Source organism: Xyrauchen texanus, chromosome 47 (genome assembly GCF_025860055.1).
Source record: "Xyrauchen texanus isolate HMW12.3.18 chromosome 47, RBS_HiC_50CHRs, whole genome shotgun sequence".
Classification (NCBI taxonomy): domain Eukaryota; kingdom Metazoa; phylum Chordata; class Actinopteri; order Cypriniformes; family Catostomidae; genus Xyrauchen; species Xyrauchen texanus.
Genome location: NC_068322.1, coordinates 15430016 through 15453464, shown reverse-complemented (window position 1 = coordinate 15453464; position 23449 = coordinate 15430016). Strand labels below are relative to the sequence as shown.

Genomic DNA, 23449 nt, shown 5'->3' with positions numbered 1-23449 from the left:
TATTTTTAAATATGTTATTTTAAAAAACATTTTTAGGTTTAAATAAGTCATTTTATGATTATCTATGGAGTTTTTATTTCCCCATATTAATTGAGAGACTACAGTACTTAATGGAATATTTGTACTTCTAATAATTAATTTGGGTGTGTGTGTGTGTGTGTTTTAATTCCTTGACGTTGTTGCCTGGTGTACTGTGCTTGCTCTCTGCTCCCTAACAATCTGCTCAGTGAGGTGTGACCAGATATTGTGCATCCGAATCCGACACTAGACTACTGATGCAGCGGGAGAGAGGAAGAGAGAGAGAGAGAGAGCCAGAGAGGGAGGAAGGGAGAGAGAGTGCGACCAAAAACGATTTCTCTCCCACACGCACAGGGAGACAGATCGCTCTCTCTCTCTTGCAGTAGAGTGCTGGTGGCTGCTCTGGAGTCTCTATTTCCTCACCTCCTCTGGAGGAAAGGTGAGTCTCTCCTCTCATTCTTGTAAGAAATGTGTTTTTACAGAGGCTTTAACCTCACTACAGGTGATGCTAAACTGGTGACCGAATCTCTTCTCCCTTGTTAATGAGGTATATATGAGGCTTAAATGTAAAGATTAACAACATCAGCCAGTTATGGGTGTGTATGTGTGTGTAGGTACTTTTGGTGTGTGTCAGGACCATAAACATCTGTTATTGGTCTATTACAATGGATCATGCTCTTGTTCTTGAGCACTGCTCATTAAATGGATGTTTCTGTATCTTAGCTCTTCATACAGATACATATGTGCAGTCCTTGCAAAGCTCTGTTTCCGTCAGTCGCATACTGCTCTTCTGGTAACCATGGCGAAGGCAGCCGGCGTAGCAGCCTGGGTTTGGAACTGTGCATTTGAGATAATCAGGTGATCCAGATGCTTTGAGCGAAATGCCCACGAAAACATTTACGTGACAGGTCATTTATCATGTTTTCACAGCCAAGTATAATTGATTCCTTCCGAGGACTGGCATTCTGTGCATGCCAAGGTGTTTATAACAGTAAACAGGAGTTAAAAGCATGATGTGTAAGGGCTGCTGGAATATTACAGTGATATTGCCTAGACTTCACTGTCACAAATGTCAACAGGTTGCTTGGGCCACATGGATGCCATCTTAAAAAATTACTTAACATCAATAGAGAATAGTGATTAAAGGGACATAAGTTTTTGAGGTTATCCTTATATATGGATATGTACTATATATGAGACATCCTTATGGTGTAGACTAGAGTGATATTATTTACAGGGATTAAGAGAAACAAGCATGGTTGACCTCTGGAGGCCAGCCATAAATAATCTAGTAGTAAATACGCCGAAATAGACTAAACATTAATGGGCTGATAGAGTTAGACCTCCAGTGAGAAACTTGATAAGGTTGTGTTAATGAATATGGTGATAGCTGAGGACATGGAGAACCGATGTGGTGGAAGATTATTGTGTACATAGAGTCAACAGTATTCAGTGTGATGGAATGGGGGGGAGAAATAATTGTGTAAAATAACAGCCCCATTCAATGCTCGATTGAGCCAGGTCGATTGAGGTGATTTAGGGGAGAGTTCTGTAAGACTGGAAGCTATATTTGGCTTGTTGTTATCATCTCCAAATCATAATTCACATGTATGATGGGTGCCTAACCTACAAATGTTTTTTTTTAGTGCTGATGTTATTGAGAAAAGGCTTTTCATTAAATCAACTTTCAATACACTAATTGGTCTAAAAACCATGACTGTATTTCATGTTTAAGATCATGTCTAGTTAAAATGCTATGAAGTGTAGGACTAAGTTTCTAATTCTATTTCAGTCTATTTATGGTAAACCAGCCCTAGGAAATCTAGACTTTGTAGTTTAGGACTAAGCTCCCTTTTGATCATGGAACTCAGTGTTCATGCATTGGTTCATGGTTGGGTTAATTTGAGGTTAAGGTTAGGCTAATGGTTTTTGCTGTCTCTAAAAACCTTTAGACTGAGTATAAAGGAAGACCCCCTTTACGGGCATCTGTGTATTACTATGGCTTCAGGTCATAAATATCCCCTCCCCCCACTGTGTCTATAAGACAAGAACCAGAAAGGCTCTGTGAATAAATCAGTCTTTTTTTCAAGGCATGAGCCAATGATTCCCACAGCCATCATGCACGTCTAGTGGTCTGTTAAAAAAACTGATACCATGACGAGTCAATCCGTCACTACTTAAGAAGATCCCCAGTGCTAGAAATTCTTTTAAATGTACAATAGAGAGGAAAACACGTTGACCCTGACTCTGATCTTATAGTCTTCTCTTTATTCTCTAGTGGTTTTCATTCAGGTCCTATTATGGAATCACCACGTATTGCCTCTCATTGTTTAACTTACTTTTATTCATTCAGAAATGTAATTTACCAAAAATAATGATCACATAACGGCCGTGTTCGAAACCTGGAAAACGTTCTTCTTCTGAACAAACTGATGCACCCTAGGTTAACAAAGCCTGCTTTTATATTGCACACAATGCTGATTTAAAATTAATTAATTAACGAAAATAAATTAAGAACTTCCCATCCAAACCACCAATGATTAATTTTAACCAATCATCAATGCTCTTTGTCTAGCCGAGTTCTTTTAGGTCAAGAATTCCAGGGATGTGCATAGAGTAATATCAAAAAATGAACACCTTAGCACAACATTTCTGTTAAGTCAATGACCAACTGAACAGCCAAACTGGTTTTCGGACAATGCCTACATATGCTACTGCTGATTGCCTAGAGCTTTACACATTGAAGGTATTGAGTAAAGAGAAAAAAATTGTGAGAATGTTTGTATGATGATGGTAATCCATAATAAGGTGATTATAATTGTAAGAATAAAGGAAACAGATGCTGTAGTCAAGGGAGGACCACTCTACAAGGATTTTAGGCAAAGAATAAATGTGTGTTATTAAATCATGGGTAGCTCTTGACTTCTCTCTTTTTTCCTTTTTTCTGCTTTGTGATTACATCCTGTGCTGGCAGGGCCTTTCTTTGCCAGGTACAGTGGAACAAAATGACAAAGAAAGAGGGATGGAAGAGAGTTGGAGAGAAATGGATAGAGACAAATAGAGAAAGAAAAAAGAAAATAGAGGGGGGTCTGATAGTAAAGCTCAGAGCTATACAGTCATTTAGGATTCCTGCTTGGCTCAGGCTCGGACACATACACACACACACAGAAGCATTTGTGGTTGTGTTTAACAAGCTCCTGTGGGGTCTGACTTTCTGAAGCATTTAGAAAAGATGAAACCATTCTTCTGAAACAAAACGTTTAGGGAGTTGTGTAACCAAAAGACAAAGGCAGAGAAAGCTAAATATCTGACGTCAATCAATGTTTTCATATATCTGACCTGCAGTAATGCAGTCTATACTGGTGATGATGTGAAAGACAGGACTGTTTTCACTCAAAGCAGGTGGTGTGTGGTAATGAGTAAATAGTCTTGTCACTAATAACGGTAATGACTATGACTCAGCCAGACAGCTGATGCCCAACAGCACCCCCTGTTGAGAGATTACACAATTAAAACCCAGATATGAGGAGTTTTCACAGGTGGAATTTACAATATAAAATACATATAATACAGATCCACAACAAAAAACAGTGGTGAACAGCTTCATTAAATTTCATGTATGCGATTTCTATGCCACTAGATTCATATTTGATGCTTAAAGTGCCTAGGGCTATAACAGACACAAGTGTTGATTCTCAGGAGACCTGCTGTATTTCAGTGATATTTTTCAGATAGTAAGGAAATGTTATGCATGACATAAAAAAAATTATTCTGTAATAACTTTTATTTGTACAATGTATTCACTTTTATGAAACAGCCTGTTAGATATTGACTTCTAATTGTTCAGCACTCCAGAAGGCAATAATTAATATATGATCATAAAGGTCAGTGTGCATCTTTAGATCGCTGCCTATTTGGGGGTTTTAGGATATGAATCTGGGATCCATCTATGAAACCCATTAGCCCAGAGTCTGTTAGTTGGTTTAATGTGGTAAGGAAACTATATTAGGTTGTGTTTTTCCAGCAATGAGCAAGGGCTCAGTCTTTAAACAGTCTCTTGAGAAAGGTAATTTCTGGGATACAGATGGCATTGAGAGATTGATAAGACACAACAGGGTTACAGAGAGATAGAAAGAGAGAAATGAATTGGAAGAGAAATTCTAAATAGGTCTCCTTCTGTTTACCATCTGAGAAGTAATGTTATTCCCAGTGGGAGAACAGAAAGTTTATTTCAGTTTCAAGAACAAATCAATTGTGTGTGTGGGGGGGACTGAGAGAGAGAGAGAGAGAGAGAGAGAGAGAGAGAGAGAGAAGGGATCTGGAGGCAGAGAGGAAAAGAAAATGTGTTTAAGGTCTCTCTCTGCGAGATTCCATCAAATTCAACTCCTCTCACTGAGGCTACAGGGCATAAGCTTTGCACTCCAAAATTAGCCCACAGTTCCACAAAGAAACTGGGCCTCTATATGTCCTACATCACCCCCATATATACATATACACCCACAAAGAGACATCTACTCTCCCATTAGTATTCTAAGAGAGATCTCTCTCTCTCTCTCTCTCTCTCTCTCTCTCTTTCCATAATTGCTCCATCTATGGAGAGCTGAGGCCACCTCTCTAACAACAGGAAGCAAAGAGGTTGGTATGTGACTACTACACTCACAGGCAAATCCTCTCAGAGCCATATGAGATACTTTTCACTAAGCTGAGCAAGACACAACATCATGTAAAAGACATTTCACTGTTATTTCATATGGACTAGACAAGAGCAAGCACAGTATAGTTCAATATTAGGGCACTTACACACTTGAGTTTACATTGCTTCATTGAAGGGATTACCATTACAAAAATCTGGCCTTCTGGTAAACTATCCACTAACAACAATTCTTCGGCCACAAAAGTCATAAAGGTTTAGAAGAACATGGGGGTTAGTAAAAAATTATAGATTGTTCATTTTTGGGTGAATTCCCTTACAAAAAAATCAACAGTCGCCACTCATTATTTTCATTCGCAAATGATCTTGTGATTTGCCACAAATGTTTGCCAGAAGTTTACAGCTCTTCACTGGCAGTGGTGAACATACAGCAAACCTTTGGCGACAATGAAGAGTTTGCAAAGCTTGATTTGCATGTGAAAATGAATGAGTGGTGAATTTGCAGCAAGGTTGTTTCAACTATAGATTTTTTGTTGTTAGGGAATTCACCTAAAAATTAAAATTCTTTCAGCATTTACTCAACTTCATGTTGTTCCAAACCTTTATGACTTCTGTGGCCGAAGCTGGAAGTGTTGTTGAATATTCTTTATGGGAACATGTGAGCTTCAGTTTCCAAGTGAAATGTCCACAGAGTGGCGCCAAAATGGGAGTTGTAAAGAGAATTGTTTTTTGTGTAAATTATGTAATGCAGTCAATACATATTTTATTATTTCCACCACCTTAGCCAAACCTTAACCCTAAACCTAATCAGCAGTGGTGACAAAATGTAATCGTAGAAGAAAAATGCAACCCCCGAATCAGACTTACTCTTGTTTATGTGAAAGCGATTACTTTCTGGTTTTCATAAGACCAGGACCCATGTCTCTGAGGCTGCTCATGCAATTTGCTGTCAGTATCACCACAGGAATATCTAAACACATTTGAATTGATGCGAGATGGTGCTTGTCAGTACTCAGCAGAATGGGGTCGAGGTCAGGGTATCAGAACTTTCAGAAGCAACATGTAGAGATCCCGTGTTCTTAAACAAAGACAGAATTTACACTATAGAATGAACTATCCCTTTAATTTCAGTTGAGATGTTTGTGTCACAAAGATGAAGAGGAAAACATATGGGTTTGCAAAACTTAGTCATGCAACCAAAAGTTAAGAAAACATTTTATCTTTTTTCTGCAAAGCATTCTGAAGTAAGCATCTATTGACCAATGAGAACCTCAGAGAGTTGGATCCAGTCATTTATAGATAGAATATAGATTCACTATATTCCTGCTTGATTTTAAAATGCCGACTCTTTCCACACCCTCAAAAAGCACCTTACTCATTCCTGTCCATCAAACGTTATGCCTGAGCTTTCTCTAGTCTGTAGGTGGCCAAAGTGAAAAAGAGGGCTTCTTTACCATTTATTTTTAAGTTAATTAAAATGAACTGAAAGGATCTCAATGTTTTTTTCATGTGCTGCAGAAGTCTGGTGGAACTGGTGGGCCATCCGCAGAAAGTCAGACACCATGTGAGCTGTGTGGTCCATGTCAACGTTTGAGAGGCAGAATGCTGCTTCTGCGTGGGACTCTTGCGGTTGGAGTTCTGTTCTTTTACTTCAGCTCTGTGAATGGGTTTATCAGTGGGTTTGGGTCAAAACCAACAACCCAAAGAGAGTCAGAGTCAAAAGGATGGGGCTTACCCTATGTGGGAAAACTTCCAAAACTTTCATCATTTGGTTTGGGACCGTGGAGTCCTTTTGGTAAGGCTGCAGAGCCTTTGGTCACCATGAAAATTGTGAATCCAACAAACTCAGAACCAAATACACAAAACTATACTCTGTCTACAGAGGAGTTAACCAGTCTAAAATACCAGCCAACCACAACTGCAACTGAGGAAACTCCAAGTAGCACCGTCCACCTAGGCACCCTGCTACCTTTGAAATCAGCAGAACTACCAACAAATGACCTACTCAGGGACAACTATCGACTGGATAGAACTGAGCCTCCTTTTAAGTTTGATTCAAACTTTGATCTTGACCTCTGGCCTCCCCATAATTCCAAGAGCACAGATGAACCACCACAGTACACAACACAATCTCCTCAAACACCAACATCCACTGCTCAACGTAACAGCACCATGCAGACTATAACGCTAAGACAAACAACAGAAACCAAGAGCCTGAACAGTGATCAAACTATACCCACAAATGCTAGATCAACAACATCAAGATCAACTACTTTAGTACAGATGACAAATTTCACAACAACAGCAGCCCCTAAGACTGAACTGTCTACCGAACCTTTGACGAGCACTGACGTCAGCACTGAACAACACACATTGGGGACAATGCAATCTGCCTCAGAGTCAGACTGGACACCTACTGAACCCACTGAAAAATCTTTGGATGGGTTTCCATGGGTGCAGCAAACTACAGGCCCAACAGAAGGGGGGATATTCCAAAGCATTGGCCGAGAATTCACTTCCAACCCGCCAGCAGGAGGTAAGTCAACCCCACCCAGTCTGTTCAGTTACACCCCAAGCAAATAATCTTGGGTTAGATAGCCAAAACAATATTGACACCATTTGACCACACCTGAATTGGTATGGGTGTATTTTGTTTAGTTATTTGTTTCATTTTACATTTATTTAAGGGGAATAAAAGGGTAAAATAATTATTTTTATTTCCGAATTGGTAACTGAATGCCACTTGCAGAATTTTGCTTGCACATAATAAGTTGTGACAACAATGTAGCATACTACTGCTTAAAAAGATGTGTTGCATAATGTATATTGTTTAACATGGCGCTGATATGGCCAAAAATATTTTCATATATTTAATGTGCATTTCATATAATTAATGGCCCATGAAATCCAGTTCATACAGTATGTTGGTTAGACCTCTAGAATTAATGTAAACAGAACTTGTTTGTTTACAACAAAAAAAAATCCAACAGGTAAGTTACCTTACCAATTAAGAAGTAAACTCAGTTTAGTATTTAATCCCACATAAAATGTGATCTCTTTTCATTAGAGTCAAATGTCTGCTGAAAACGATGAAATTGGCGAAATGTCATTATCTTCAGCAGACGTTTGACTCTAAAGCTCAGTAGGTGGCAATAATGCACCATAAGATGGACTGCCCACCACCAATAAACATCACATGAAGAAGAACATTTTTTCACTTGTCTTTGCCAACAAGTGACAGTGATTTGGATCATGAAAAAAAATTAATAAATAGTACAGAGATAAACAGCAATGAAGTTGATGTTGTGTTCAGTCAATATTTGTACTGCATTGTAAATGCTGTTTTTTTGATACACAATTATATAATTTTATCCGGACAGCTAACCACTACCTAGCCACATTACCAACTGATTTCAGTTCGTCAGTTGTGTGCAGGGACAAAAAACGGTTCAAGGAACAAAACCGAAAATGAAGACATTTTGTTTTGCAGAACGTGACCCAAAATGGGAACAAAGTAATTATTTTTAAAGGATGGTAACCGATTCTAACCGGTTCATTTTGTGACAATACATTTTTTCATGAAACCAAAGCCCAAAGGGTTTATAACAGTAAAGTTTTGGAATTACACCACTTCCAGAAGCCCAAACAAACATGTGATATGATCCTCAAGGAAACTGCTTCTTTGCCTCATTGCCCATTGTGGACGTCACATTCTGTGAATGCAGACCTAACTAACATCAAAGTAAATGTAATACTTGTACATGCACGGCTAATCCAGATAATTAACAACTTTCATTTGTACAACGTATTCACTTTTGTGAAGGGCCTGCTAGATATTGACTTCTATTTGTTCAGCACTCCAATAGGGAACAATTAATATACGATCACATAGGTCAGTGTGCATCTTTAGATCTCTGCTGATTTGAGGGTTTTCTCAAAAAGGAAACAATATCAAAAGTACATTTCTCAGTTCACTGAATTCTAACAGTTAACATTTGGAAACAAGCTGCAGAACTTTCGAACCGGAACAAAAAATACTGCTTTTGCTCAGAACGAACTGAAATGAAAAATATATATTTTTTATAGTCCCTGGTTGTGTGTATAACTTTGCTGAACTGTTTTCTTTTTTTATATAGACACAATCCTGATCCAATCACCTAGAGCATTAAATAAAAGTCGAAAAATATTCAAAAGTTATCGACGACATAGAAGATCCCCCCAATAAATAGCAATATCATTTGACATATTTTCACATACTATTTAAAAAAAAAAAAGTTTGCAGTTTTCAGTATATACAATGCTGTGCAGCATGCTTCTGTAGGACTTCATAGTGAACTATATTAATCATCGTTGAAGGTCAAAGAGTGTTTGGACTACACCAAAGACACCATGCCCCAAAGACTGGAAGCCATTTTATAACCTTGATCCAAAGTCAACATTTAAAGTTATTTTATGCTTTAAGAAAGAAGGGTCAAAATGAGCACTAGATCCGTAAAATGTCAGCCAAACAAATGACAAACTAATGACAAATAAAAACAATATAAAATTCCTTCAAGGTAATCACACACCAAAACTAGACATCTCTGTATATGTACCAAGCTGTGCTGTATGTTAGGTGGCTAAGCTGTGTTTACAAGTGTTCACATGGCTGTTTAGTATCTACAGCAAAGGGGACAGTAAGACAGGTGTGAGTGTGTGTAAAGGAAGCATGGGATTTGTACTTGAGAAGCAGCGTTCTAGGTTGTATGTGATCAGTATTCCGATGGCAGAGTCAGCAGTCAGTGAATCCTCGGGGACGATGTTTTTCCGCACCGCCTGTTCGTGGATGCTGAGCATGCCTCTCTCAACATTAGTCCCCTTTTCCCCATTCCCTCTATCATTCTCTTTCTGTGTAAGTAATAGACCTCTCTTGACATTTACTGGGTACCTTTTAGTAAACATACGGTAAGTGTCCTTCAGCTCCTTTAACCCTTCCTTTAGTTTTATGTTTTCTTTCAACCTCTCCTGGCTCCCAGAAATGCGTTTTTCCATGTCCTTCTGTTCTTTTCCTCTCCATCCAAACTCATGAATCTTTTCAGATGGCAAAACACGGCTGAGCCAAGAAACAGGAAACATAGAAAAAGAGAGTTGTACAGAGAGAAATGTTGAGTAAGAATAGAGCTGCTTCCATCCACACCGCCCACACCACAAAATATCCCCTCAAGAATAGCAAAATCTGAATTCACCTACATTGTTGCAACCACGACCAGCCAACGGGGAGGAAATGGGCTTCGTAAACAATCTAATTAATATCTAAATGAAAATGTAAAAATATAAAAAGGTTTCATTGAGGGTTAGGTTTAGAGGGTAAGAAAATATCATTAGCTCAGTATAAAAATAATAGAAGTCAATGGAAAGATCCCACCATTATAGATAAACAAATGTATATATATGTATGCGTGTGGTGGGTGGGTGGGTGAGTACAAAACAGCAAATTATTGACTAATGTTTAGGTCACCTTGTCTTCTGGAGGTGCAGGCAGCCACAAATTGCTTATCCCCCTCCTCAAAACACACTGGAACTAAGAGCAAGGTCAATTTCCACACTGGATCTGAGAGGAGGAGGGGAAAACAGAGAAGAGGGTAGGAAGAAAAGAAATAAAGAAACAAGTGTTGAAATAGTGTTGATATTCTAGTATTTGATTACACTACAGAGCTCTCGGACTGCTTGAGACATTCTAGTTATGTCAGATGCAAATCAGACCATTAACTAAATGGTTGTCATGGTTACGACTTTCCGAGTAGTAGTGATGAGACTGTTGTCAGGGCAACACTGATTGAAAGTGCGAAATTGTTGACTGTCTGTTTTGATATGCACAACTATGCACAGGTATGCACAACCATATCACTTTAACACAGGCACACACTACAAAATACTTCAGGGAGATCATTAGACACCTTTCACTTTGTGTGAATGGTGACTGAGGCTAACATCTCCTTTTGTGTTCCACGGAAGAAAGATAGTCATATTGGTTTGAAACGGCCAATAAGGATGAGTAAATGATGACAGAATTTTCATTTCAAAAGTTTTATTTTTGGGTGTGCTATCCCTTTAATATATTTACCTCACTGTAATTTCACAGAGGGCTAAGAATCTGTTTTCTCTGGAGTGTCTAGACTAGAGTTTGTGTGACTTAATATGAACCCAAAGGGAAGTTATAATAAATGATGGTGGTTTATTTCCAAAACTAGATCATTTTTTAATAAAATTCTGATTTTATTTCATAATCTCTCAAAACACACACACACACACACACACACAGAGACAAATGCCCACACACTCTCAGACATGCATTTAGCCTCATGGGGGAGATTAAATGATGTATCTGACACTGTGAAGGGAGCAAAATTACAAATTCTGATCTAATTCCTTTTTTATTAATGGAGAGCAGGAAATGAAATGGGGAAGAGGAGAATAGAGATACTGGGGAGGAGTAGAGTGAAGAAAGAAGGTAGAGAGAGGAGAACAAGACAGAATGATGGAGGTAAAGAGGGATGCTTGGATGGAGAGGACATTCCTCATCATCTAATGAGAGTCAATGGTCTAGATGGCTTTGACAGAGAGTGATGGTGGATGTTTGACGCTTCATTGAAGCCAGCTGGTGGAAGATGCACTCAACTCAATTTATAAGTGAGTCAGAATGTCTAAATCGGCCACGAAGAGACGCAGGAGATGTTATACAGCACACATATACACACATATGTTCCATAAAATGGTGCAGAATTCATTGGTTTATGCAAGAATTTCAAGAACAAAGCGTGATGTGTTGAAAATAATCTCCAAATGTACTACTCTATTTGGAAAAAAATATATTATATGTGTATATATTATATATATATATATATATATATATATATATGCATAGCATGTCACCCTTGTTTTCTGCACTGCACTGCAGAAATAAAGTACTTTTATCATGTATTGCATTAAAAATATTGTTTAAAAATTATTCTAAACATGATAAGTGTCAAATTTAGATGCTATACAACCTATAAGGATCCATATGCAGAAATATGCCCAAACATCCACTGAGCTATACATTTGGGAATGTAAACATACAGCTGCTCTGTGTGGTTCTGCAGCTTTAATAGTTATTTCAATGGGATCTATGGGAATCACTGAGCAGTGAACAGATATTAAACAGTCTGCCCTTATTGTGTCTGGGCTCTTTTCAGTCTTGGTAAGGTGTCTGTGTTAATACTTCAAACGTGTGTGTTTGCAGTTTTATCACATAAAAAGCTTTGCTTTGAACTACTTTATACAATCCTGCTTGGTCACAAAGATAAGCTTTCTGTTTCTGATGTGTAATGAAGCCCTGTCATGATTTTGACAGCTGCACACACATTGTCACTGTTAAAGTCATCCTAATTCCACAATGAGATGCCAATCCCAATGCCACGGAGGCCTGGCTCGGCTTCAGTGCATTGCAGAGATCCGTTTGACATAACTAGGTTAGGAAATATTCCTGCATCAACCCACTTTCAGTCATGAATACTCTCTTCTAGCCCTCTTACATTCAGTACCACATTCTCAGCGTTGTGTGCTCTGTTTTCTCAGCAGGCGTTGCATCGGAGGAAGCAGATAAGGAAACAGGGAGGAGTGCTGATGTGACAACGCAAACGCAAAGTGGTGAGCAGACAACATCAGCAAGTGCAACGACTCTCAGGAATACAGGTCATTAAAACTGCCTCAATATAATCTACACCTGTGATAGTTATATTTTGATTGTATCTTGGGACATGAGCTAGTTTTTAGAAGATAAATATAATAGAGAGACCTTCAACATGAGTAAATAGCACCACTTTAAAGGTACCCAAAAACAGTAAAGAAAGGTATAGCAACCACATCTTCTGATGAAAAAATCCAGATTATGCTTGTAGCTGTTTTGAAACGGAATAGATGGTCTTTAGCTAGTCCACCAGCTGTTCATACAATCTTAAGGTGGTCAAGCAAGTTTTCAGAATCATTGGACCAACTAGAAACCAACTTCTGTGTTCCAAATCACAGCTATTATCCTTAGCTGTTTTTACCAGTAGTGTTATTGTTATTACAACTTATTCATCTTCTTTCACATAATAAGTTATCAAAGTATGTTGGGTGAGGCTAATGTAATTTCTGCATTACTATTATCAACATATAGAATCCCTACTTAAAAAAACTAAGTAAACAGTAACTGTTTGTGTGTGTATATATATATTTATATTACATTAAAACCACCTGCCTAATACTGTGTAGGTCCCCCTCGTGCCGCCAACACAGCACCAAACCACATCTCAGAATAGCATTCTGATATTATATCCTTCTCACCACAATTGTACAGAGCAGTTATATGAGTTAATGTAGACTTTGTCAGTTTGAACCAGTCTGGCCATTCTCTGTTAACCTCTCTCATCAACAAGACATTTCCATCCATGATTGTTGGTGCCAGATTTGGCTGGTTTAAGTATTTCTATAACTTCTGATCTCTTGGGATTTTCACACACAACAGTCTCTAGAATTTACACCTAATGCTGCCAAAAACAAAAAACATCCAGTTAGTGTCAGTTCTGTGGATGGAAATGCCTTGTTGATGAGAGAGTTCAACAGAGAATGGACAGACTGGTTTGAACTGGCAAAGTCTAAGGTAATATGTCTTGCATTGTCATTAATGACGTTGCATGTAATTGCTGTTTTATGGTATCTAGAGCTGCAATATTATAGTTCATAAATCTGTGTTGCCATGATAAGAGTCAATATAGTTACTGTCAGGATGTCCATGATTGTCCCTAGGCCACCCTTCTAGTGCTTGAGGTCAGGACTACTTACAATGGATACATATATATTTATTGACAATTGAAGCAATCTGTTGATGTTGGCGGAATAGTTCTGTGCAGTCATGCTTGGACCGAGCAGGGAGAGCTGCGACTCAAACCCCCAGGGGTAACAGAACAGATTCAGCAAAATACATTAGAACATGTACAATATCCTTGCTTTTTAATTTATGATAAATGGGGGAATTAACGAGTAGAAAAACAAGTACAATAGCACAGAGTTACATACATTAGATGTTAGCCAAGATTTTTGATCAGACAAACATAAATGGACTTGAATGAACTCAAATAAACGGTGAAGCTGGGGATGGAGGAGGGTGTTAAATAGTGCAAGCAATGAATATGTAGCTGAGGAAATAAAAGAATGGACACATTACTGTACATAGACTGCTCTGATATGTGTCTGAATTGGATTGTTGGACATCATGAATCAGCTGAGCGTCACGTGACTGCAAGATGACAAACGTTGCTGCCTGAACTGATGCAATAATTGACTTCATAACTTTGAGAGACCTTTTAGAGAATGTTCCCTGTTAGCTCATATGCAAACGCAATAATTGACAAAGCAGGTGATGGTTCAAACAGCAAATTAACATCTGAGGTGTCTTCGCAATTGGCTTTAGCCTGCTAGCTCTACCGCTAGCTGTCTCAAATCAACCTATCAAGAAGGGTGTATTGCTTTAATCTCAGGGCCGCCACTGGCCAATTTGATGGGGGGGGTTGTTGCGTGAAATGAGCACGAAGTGATCATCTGTGTTCTGCAACTGCTTTCGGGTCATTGAATAACATATCATGTGTGAGTAAGGGTAGCCGGTGGACTTTCTGGTACCCCCCTAGGGAGTTGGTGCCCTACGCAGACTGCATAAGTCTACTTATTGGGAGTGGCGATACTGTTTAATCTTAAAAACACTGTAGCAACCACACCATATTTCCTGAGACTTAAGCAACCTCCAACTTTCCACTGTAAATTGCTTCAGGTAAAACACTAAAAAATATCCTGCTGGTTAACATCACAAGTTAGCTAGTTTGACAGCACTTTTAATAACCAAAATGTCAAAAATGCTTCAGTAAAAAGCAAACTGTCTTTTACAGCTGATGTGATGAAAGAAAACAGCCAGAGTGAAACTGTGACAGGAGAAAGTATTTTAATATTACAAGCATGCACAACCTTTAAGGACATATTTTACATTTCCTAAACATAATAATGTGGTGGAAATTCTGTAAAAAGGACTCAAGAGACTGTGGTGCCTTTCTGTAAGTATAATACACTTGCAAGTGTACTCAAAACATACAGAGAATTCACGCTCAGGTAATGAGCAATGAAACCCCCTAACTCTCTAGCATATATGGGCCCTAGGATGTACCTGGATTCCATCACCATGCATTTCTGATAACAGACTGACGTACACAGTATAATTTGTTTCTCTCTGTGGTTAGCAGCCCCTGCCCTCGTGACAGTTTCAACCTCGACAACACCATCTGTTTGAGTTACTTGTCAGATAAGAACAAGGATGCGGCGGTTGTGCAAGGCCACTCTTGTCTTGAGAAATGCAGGGTTTGCGAGTTCAGTCACAAACACAGAAACACAGTATGAGGGTATAAGTTTTCTTAATTCTTACTGTATATGATTATGAAGAAACGTGTATATGTTGTAAAATTTCTATTACAAGTAGCAAGTGAGCCAACTCTTCTGGTTCCATCAGTGATATAAATAAAGCCAGCCTCTTCCTCCTTTGTGTGATATGACGAAGAGGAAGATATCTGTGTGTGTGATGTGGCTGAGTGCATCCAGACCACCGGTCTGTTACCTGTCTGTAATTGCTTCCAGTGGGAGGAGGAACTAGATATAGGAGTGCTTTCATCGCAGAGTTGGCGCCTCCTACAAACAAGCCACCTGCTAAACTGCCCGAGAGAGTTGCGTTACACAACGTGTCTCAGTACAGCAGATCCATCTACATATGGCCGGAGTGTTAAGTGTGCCACTTTACGTCACATTCCCCTGTTGAGGTACATCTTAGACCCAGCAGCTTCTCTTCTGTGGCACCTAACCCACTTTCGTCCCCTTGCATTGAGCAGGCTAACCTAAATTCCAGTAATAGATGGACAAAATATGCTTCAATTATCCAAGAACCAGGTTGGGAGAAGATGCAAGTGTTCATTGGCCATCTCGTCAAATAAACTACACGCAGAGCTCTGACCCGCAAAACTGTAGATGACGGATTTCAAAATTTAAGAAGGTTTCAGAATCTAGCACAAGGATGCATTTTGCCCAAAACTTGAATGACCTACAGGAAGGAGATGGATCAGATGGTCTTCCTTACTCCTTCACTGCCCTCTTCTCTAAGTCAGCATACCCACAGTCTCATCAATATGTATGGGATCGGCCAACCCTGCTGTCCACTTATCTATTATTAGAGAGGGAAAGTAAGGCATGACAGATGAAATCTGAATGAGTACTTGCATGACGTAATGGCAGAGCACTGTGTTCCTAATTAAACATAGGATGCTGGCATTATTGCATCAGGGAGTCAGGACAGGTTCTCGTCCTAAAATACTTTGGTAATCAGCTGACAGAGATCTGGAAGTCTCTGTCTAGTAATCTATCTTAAAGGGATAGTTCACCCAAAAATGAACAGTCTGTAATCATTTACATATCCTCATGTGTTCCAAACCTGCATGACTTGCATATACTTCTGATGGACTGAACAAAAAAGGAGATGTTAGGCAAAATGATCAGGCTCAACTTTTTTCCATACAAAATGAAAGGAAATTTTGACTTAAGATCTGCATTTATAGACTGCAGGCCAAGTTGTGAGCCAAAGATGTTCTTGAGACTTGATTGTTTAGTGAAGTTTTGTTGTTGAAAGCATTTGAGTTCATGTCTGAACAGACTTTGTGGGCAATCATGCCTTGAAGTCATAAACTTTTTTCTAACCATAAATGTAGCCATAACAAGCCTGTTTTGACTCGCCCAGGGTGGCACCATCAACAATAGGCCCTACCTATCATTAGAGAGGGATTCGCATTAACCCCTTGTGGATATATGGAGACATTTGCCTTTTGTCTGCTATCTGTCCCTCCTGCTAAACTTCCTGCCAATACAATTACAATCCACTACCATAACAACATCAAATGGAAAGAGATAATGTGAATTAATAATGTGAAAATTTGCTTTGAAGGGATAGCTTACCCAAAAATTTTAATTCTGTCATCCTTAACTCACCCTTATGAATTTCTTATTTCACTACCTGGGTTTCCATCCAACTATTTTTATGCACATTTATAAATTGTGCATCAATGAAAATACTTCATTCGCAAATAAACTCAAGATTCGCTTAAAGTTGAATTTGAATGCGCTAGGCAGAGGTGGATTTTCTAGTTTTGCTTTAGTTAAAATGAGCATTAGTTGATGGAAACAGTTTATTCGCCAAACGATGACGTGTTGTGGCCATTTGTGCATGAGTTCAATGCAATACTGACTGAGGCTAATATTCTGCCTAACATCTCCTTTTTTGTTCTACTAAAGAAAGTCATCCAGGTTTGGAACAACATGAGAGCAAATTATGACAGCATTTAAAGTATTGGATGAACTATCCCTTTAATTCATTTTATGTTCACATGTCTCTGAGGCAGTTGTGTCTATTTGTTGTGTTTGATTGTGTACGCAATTCCCCGGATTGAGTTTCATCCAATGTGGCAGCGTTGTGACAGGGATCGGGTCACTGAGATTTGATTGATTCCTCATCTGAAGCTTTGGCTAACATCCAGACACTAGTCAAATTTTCCACACCCATGAGACTGGAGGGCACAAGCGGGCAACAGGAAATAAAGAGGGAGGACGTGTGAAGCTCTTGCCACAACAATCGCTCTTATCAGTGCCTGGCATTCACGTGACCCTCTTCCTGTGTCTGCCCATACACTTTCTCCTCACACACCCGTCAGTTAATCAAACACAGTAATTATTCCAGAGCTGATTTGAGTGAGATTGTCATTTGATGGTGAACAATATTTTCAGATACCCAATTTTTTTTTACTTGTTATGGACCTAATTCACAGTAATGCCATCTTAAATTGTTGATGGGAATTCAATAATAAGCAAACACATCTTTGATAAATCCAAGTTTTATTTTAAACATTTTAAAAACAAGTCATACAGTCAACATTGATTGAGAGCAAATTTAGCACATCATGTCAAAGTGGTGTCTTGTTTTAGCACACATTCAAATGTGAGCACAGAATAACACAAATACACAAAACAGGGTACTGACTTAAATCCAAAAATTATGTTCCAAACCCATATCACCGACTTTATTATGCAGAACACAAAATGTTGTTTTGGTGTCTAACCTTCTATCTTTTCAATACAATAGCAGTGAATTATGCCTCCCTCTGTCCTTGAAAAGGACACTAAAGTATCATAATATGTGAATCATGCATAATTTTCTCATAAAAAACTCCTTTTGTGCTTGAAACAACATGAAACAACATGAAAATGATTAAATAATTTTCATTTTGGGGTGTACTGTCCCTTTAACACCATCAAATTTGTCACAATGCATCAAAAGCAATTTAAAACCACTCATTGTCATCAAGAATTGACAAGGATCAATCACAATAATTAAAACTGGCAGCTGGAATCTCAGAAAAGCATAATATAATGTATTCCCATTGTCTTTCTCTTTTTAAAGCTAAATAACCAGTAAGTCAATAATAAATTCAAAAGCATCAAAGTTTGGTTGATTTAACTTTTTTTGACAAACAGAAGTACTTCACTTCAGCCTAAATTGAATGTAAGTGCCTAAACCGCCATCTTGGAGTTAAGTTATAGGTCTAATAAGTGCTTCTCTGTGGTTTCTGTTGTGGTAGTCTTGATTAAAGAGAAATGTTTAATGAGCAGTTTGCAGTCGTTACACACATTTCACCATTAATCAAGGATGGATACGTTTGATTATCTACCCTCACCACCAGAATAAACACTAGATAGCTTTTCTGACATTCTAATGGAGGCCAATAATCACCACTGACTGAGCTCAGTGAGTATATATTTAGCCAAAGTGGTGGTCATCAGCCAAGGCCAAAACCAGTGCAAAAAATACCAAACCCACCTTTGGGAGTGACCCATGTCTATGTGTAGGCTTTCTTTTTTAAAAGGAGGAAGGTCATAAACAAAGCTGTATATATGGCTATGGGTGTAACAGGAAATTGTCAGTCACTACAAACATGTAAAAGACTACAGAAGCAACCCAAAATGTGGCAGGATCTCACCAGCACTTATCAAAATCTAGACATGATGTATTTACCATTCATAGTGTGGGGGTGAGCTGACGTAACCCAAAAATGGAAATTCTGCAATCATTCCTAACCTGCAAGATATTCTGTCTTCCATCTCAATTGTTATTTTTGGGTGGAATTTCACTTTAAACAATGAGAACAATCTGGTCACCTTTTGTCTTTTGTGGGTTGTGACGATGCTGGAAGAGTTCCAGTGGCTTCATGGTGCAATTCCTATTGAAAGCTCCAAGGTTTCTTTCTCAGGGGTACAGTAAACTCACCAGCTCTTTTAGGAATCCTGATAGTGGCATCTTAGATGAGTTATGACTCTGCTCTGCTCTGTAAAGGCTTTAATTAGATGTGTCAGTTCCTCAAGTGCTGATGCACTTTACATCTCCACACTGTTATGCACAGCATGCAGAGATATGGCTGTGGAAGTTAATATTATCCATCTTGGATGGATTTGCACATCAATTGCAAGTGCATATCAAGGCAATCCTCCAAGTGCTTGGGGATTTAATTATTTTGGAAACACAGTGTCTCTTATTACAGTTTACAGTGGTGCATTAGATGCCACAAACAAACCTGTTGGGGTTTTCATAATGTGTACATATTTTATGATGATGTTAGTTCATACAAGGTTTAGTTTCTGTACTTCTGTATACATCACTTCAAAATAGAAAAGTTTTGTTTGGCATTTTCCAAAATTGGACAATGACATAAGATTTCTGTCACATGGAGCTTAACATGTCCTTCCAAGTCTGTTAGGCTATGCAGACATAATGTATTTAACACTCCACAACATCAGAGCCAAGCCATATTATCCAAAATCTAAAACAGCAACCTCCTCCCACAGCATTCTGCAAAACATGCGATACGATCACAACTGCATTTATATGGAAACAACAGATGTTATATCTCTGCCTTTCATGGCATCACACCCTGCTGCATCTAAATCATGTCTTCTCTCTTCCGTTTCCAATTGTTCCATTTTGCTACCTCTCTGAAACATATCATAGCTGCTGACTTAAAAACGGGATTAAATCATTAGACTGATAAATGCTTTCAAGATTTGGGAATCTTCTCCATCGCCATGGCTTTCTGCTGTACAACATACTCAAATGGGCAGTCCCCTTAAACATGCCCTCTAGTGGTGATGTCCATTGCAGAAAAATGAATAATAGGTTGTCAGAGTTGTTGGTGACAGTAATAACAGGGTATATGATATAGCCCATTCATGATTTAAATAAACCTTTATATCCAAATGCACAGGGTTGGTTTCTGCTAATGAGCTTGCTATCACAGATACAGTATCTGAGAAATGTTGCATGCACCTTTACACATCTCTGCTTTTATTAATACTGCCATCCATATACTCTTGTATTTTAGAAATGCCCACAACACCGTCTGAGGACTGGCTGACAGACCTTACCCAAGAATCTGCACTCCCAGACTGCAACGCAGAACATTCAGGAATCTGCAGTGACACATGGCCCACCACTACTCTGAGCAACAGTACTAGCAAAAATGACAGCGCAACCACCATGTCCACCAACATATCTCACAGCCCCATCACGTTTCAAGAACCACATCTGTTTGTTGCACTGTATTCTGATTGGAACAGTGCCCTGGCAACATGGGGTTCGGCGTGGGAAGCACACATTTATGGACTGGGCACTGTGTTCTGTCTAGTTGCCTTGGCCTCCACCCTGAACCTTCTCTGCCTGCCCCTTCAGTACCCATCAGGTTGTGGCTACTTCGCTCTGGTCAGCCTCTGCCTTGTGGCTGCTGGCTGCACGAGGGCTTTTGCCCTAGTTTATGATGCCTACGGATACCAGGAACGCATAGCATCCAATGAAGCCTCACTGTTACTTTACGAGGCACCATTCCCCTGCATGACAGCCGCCTTCGGCTTAGTGTTCCTACTTCTGTCAATGCGCTCCCGTATGCAGCTTTCTTATGCAGCCTTTCAAAGACCCTGCTTTCTAGCCTGCTTAGTGCTTCTGCACTTTGTTGCTGCATTTGGCCCCGCTGCATTACTCCATGTTGACCAACAAGGAAAAACACAATACCGGTTTCTATGCTTGATTTCCCGAGGTGCCTTTGTGGGTCTGGCGACTTTCCTGTCCACTGCATATTTTGTGTTCTACTGCTATGTTCGTGCTGACTCCAAGCATATTTATCATCTGAACAACACATCGCCAACACCGGCTGAACGTTACAATCGTTGCCCGTTTGCGGAGAGCCGAGATTGGGACCGCGCAGCAGCGGCGGTGCTTCTCTCAGCTGTCTTCTCTTTGGCTTGCACAGGGCTGCAGCTCTATGCTATGCTGCACGCCCTTGGCCTCGCTGGAAGCATTGACGCCTTTCGGCCTTGGCCATGGTGGACATTTCAGTTCAGTTGCCGAGTTTGTGAGGCTGTGGTCTGCCTCACATTGGTGCTGGTAGTTTCTCAGCCAGTCTACTGCTCTGATCACCTTCCTCAACCAGGCAGTTGCTGGTCTGAACTTCTTGGAGCAAAGTCACCTATTATTCCTGGAAGCTACCAATGGACTCTTTCCCAGCAGGAGAAGCTGGCCATCTGCGATCCAATTGGGCACGGAGAAACAGAGTACCTTCCCTTGTACACACTGGTGGATGATCGTCTAGGCAGCTTGAATGGCCTTGACCTTCTATACCATAGTAACCAGGCAATGACCTATAGGGACCTTGACATAGACCTTTCCAACACTCAAACCAACACTGGTGCCCCCTCTGTGGGATCATCCTGTACCAGTGACTCCACTGCAGATCTGCACCCTCCATCACCTATAAATCTGCGCCGAAGCATCGATGAGGCACTATTTAATGAGTCTCTTTTTCCCATGAGTCTCTTTAGCCCCTTACGACCCTTCACCTCTAGTGACCATTCCCTGGATGGTAGGGAGACCAGCTCCAGTGGTGCCCAAACCCTCAGAGACACTCATACGCCTGATCCATGCCTATACAGAACATCCTCCTGTGTGGAGGTGCTACCACAGGCCCCGCTCCCTTCTCAAACCCAACAGGATGGTCCTCCATTGGGTTTTCCTCCATCCCCATCTCCATCACTGTCATCATCCACTTGTTGCTCAACACCAGAGCACTGGCAAGGCAGCTCTAGTTCCTGCTCCCTCTACAGACAGTCTCTGGCTGGCTCCTCACTAGTTTTGTGCTCTACTCCAGAAGGACACCATCTGCCACAATCTACCCTTAGTGGTGGCTCAAACCACACTGCAACATCTAGCCACCAAGTGGGCAGCTTGCAGAGAACCTATAGAACATTAAACTCACAAGAGAGTCTGGACCAGCAGTCAGAGTTTGACCAGTCAATCCAAGAAGAGTTTATCAGTGTGTGCAGACAGATTGATGCTCTTAGCATCTGCAGTGAGACTATTGACCTCTAGAGGGAGATCTCAGCTTTCATACACAAAAGAATGAAATGACAGAAGCCAAAAGACTGTGATTTTATGATCAGCATGTAATGGACAGATCAGGTGATTTGATGAGTCTGTTTGCCAAGGTGTCAAACAGATTTGCTCTGTACTAAATAAAAACATACAGGCAAATATTTTGTGGACTAGAACTGTGCCAGAAATTTCACTTTGTAAGGATGTTTTTGGAGTAGAGGCAGTTTTCATGTTTAAGGATTCAGAAGTGCCAACGACTTTGCGAAGGCAGATTTTGTACAAAAGTTCTCAATTATTGTTAAACAAATTTGTAATTGTAAAGCATTAGTTTAAAATTTTCTATACAATGCTAACAGTGACACATACATTTGTAAAAAAAAAAAACATAATAATTCCCTGTCTAAACGATTAATACTGTCGGAGTGAGAATTACTGTAAGACACATACCTTAAATGTTAGCAGATGAAAATGGTCATTTAAAAATTGGCAAGTAACCTGCAAATCCAAGTTGGAAATCAACTTCAGAGGTTTTGTGGCTTTTGTCTTCAGTTGCACAGATAACTACATGTCCCTGTGGTTTGTTTGCCAGAATGCATTATAATGTCATTGAAGCCGATTTAATTTTGTTAATTAAAAGGGACAAAAAAAGGATGGAAGTGTTTCAGTACCCTCTGCTGGTAATATTAGGAACACACACACACCGAAGTCTGTAGCACATCATGAACTGAGCTATAGATTGCATCTCTATCCATTTCTTGTGTATACTTGATATAAAACTGCAAATAATAATTTATTTATCGGTCAGGTTTTAGTTCATGTTTTCAATTACTCAATACACTGTTAATCAATACATATTAAAATTAAGATTTTGTAGTGTGCATGTTTTGAAACACTGTGTGAGAAACTGCTGATACATCTAATGTTTGTGATTAGAGGCTGTTGGAGATTTTAAATAAAAATGTATATTAAAACCTCAAATCACATGCACTAAAATGATCAAATATTATGAAACCAGGGTAAAACAAATGGTAAAAAGTTTGACAGTGTTTTTCAATTTATTTAACAACATTGAATAGAATATGTAACTTCAGTTGAATACACGTCGGTAAACATTCCTGGCTCTTGAGTTGTAAAAGACTGTGACAGTGGGCAAAGCAACATAATAACAAGCAACATCCAGTTGATTAAAAGATGCAAACAGTGTCTTTGTACATCATTATGCAGATTTAACG

At 39.4% G+C, this 23449-nt stretch overlaps 1 protein-coding gene across 1 annotated transcript; it reads left to right on the top strand.

Annotated features, from left to right (window-relative positions):
* The first annotated feature begins 326 nt into the window (after window positions 1–326).
* Window positions 327–23173, top strand: LOC127638749 (proline-rich transmembrane protein 4-like). Its single transcript, XM_052120465.1, has 4 exons — window positions 327–457; window positions 6188–7205; window positions 12266–12382; window positions 20179–23173. The coding sequence occupies exons 2-4, from the start codon at window positions 6272–6274 to the stop codon at window positions 22212–22214; spliced, it is 3087 nt and encodes a 1028-aa protein (XP_051976425.1). The 5' UTR covers window positions 327–457; window positions 6188–6271; the 3' UTR covers window positions 22215–23173.
* Window positions 23174–23449: the final 276 nt, after the last annotated feature.

Bases quoted from the DNA above. Each gene is read 5' to 3' on its own strand.
- LOC127638749 (XM_052120465.1), top strand. From the start codon at position 6,272: ATGCTGCTTCTGCGTGGGACTCTTGCGGTTGGAGTTCTGTTCTTTTAC. The intron at 7,206-12,265 runs GTAAGTCAACCC...CTGTTTTCTCAG, and splicing joins TTCCAACCCGCCAGCAGGAG to CAGGCGTTGCATCGGAGGAA. The intron at 12,383-20,178 runs GTCATTAAAACT...CTTGTATTTTAG, and splicing joins AACGACTCTCAGGAATACAG to AAATGCCCACAACACCGTCT.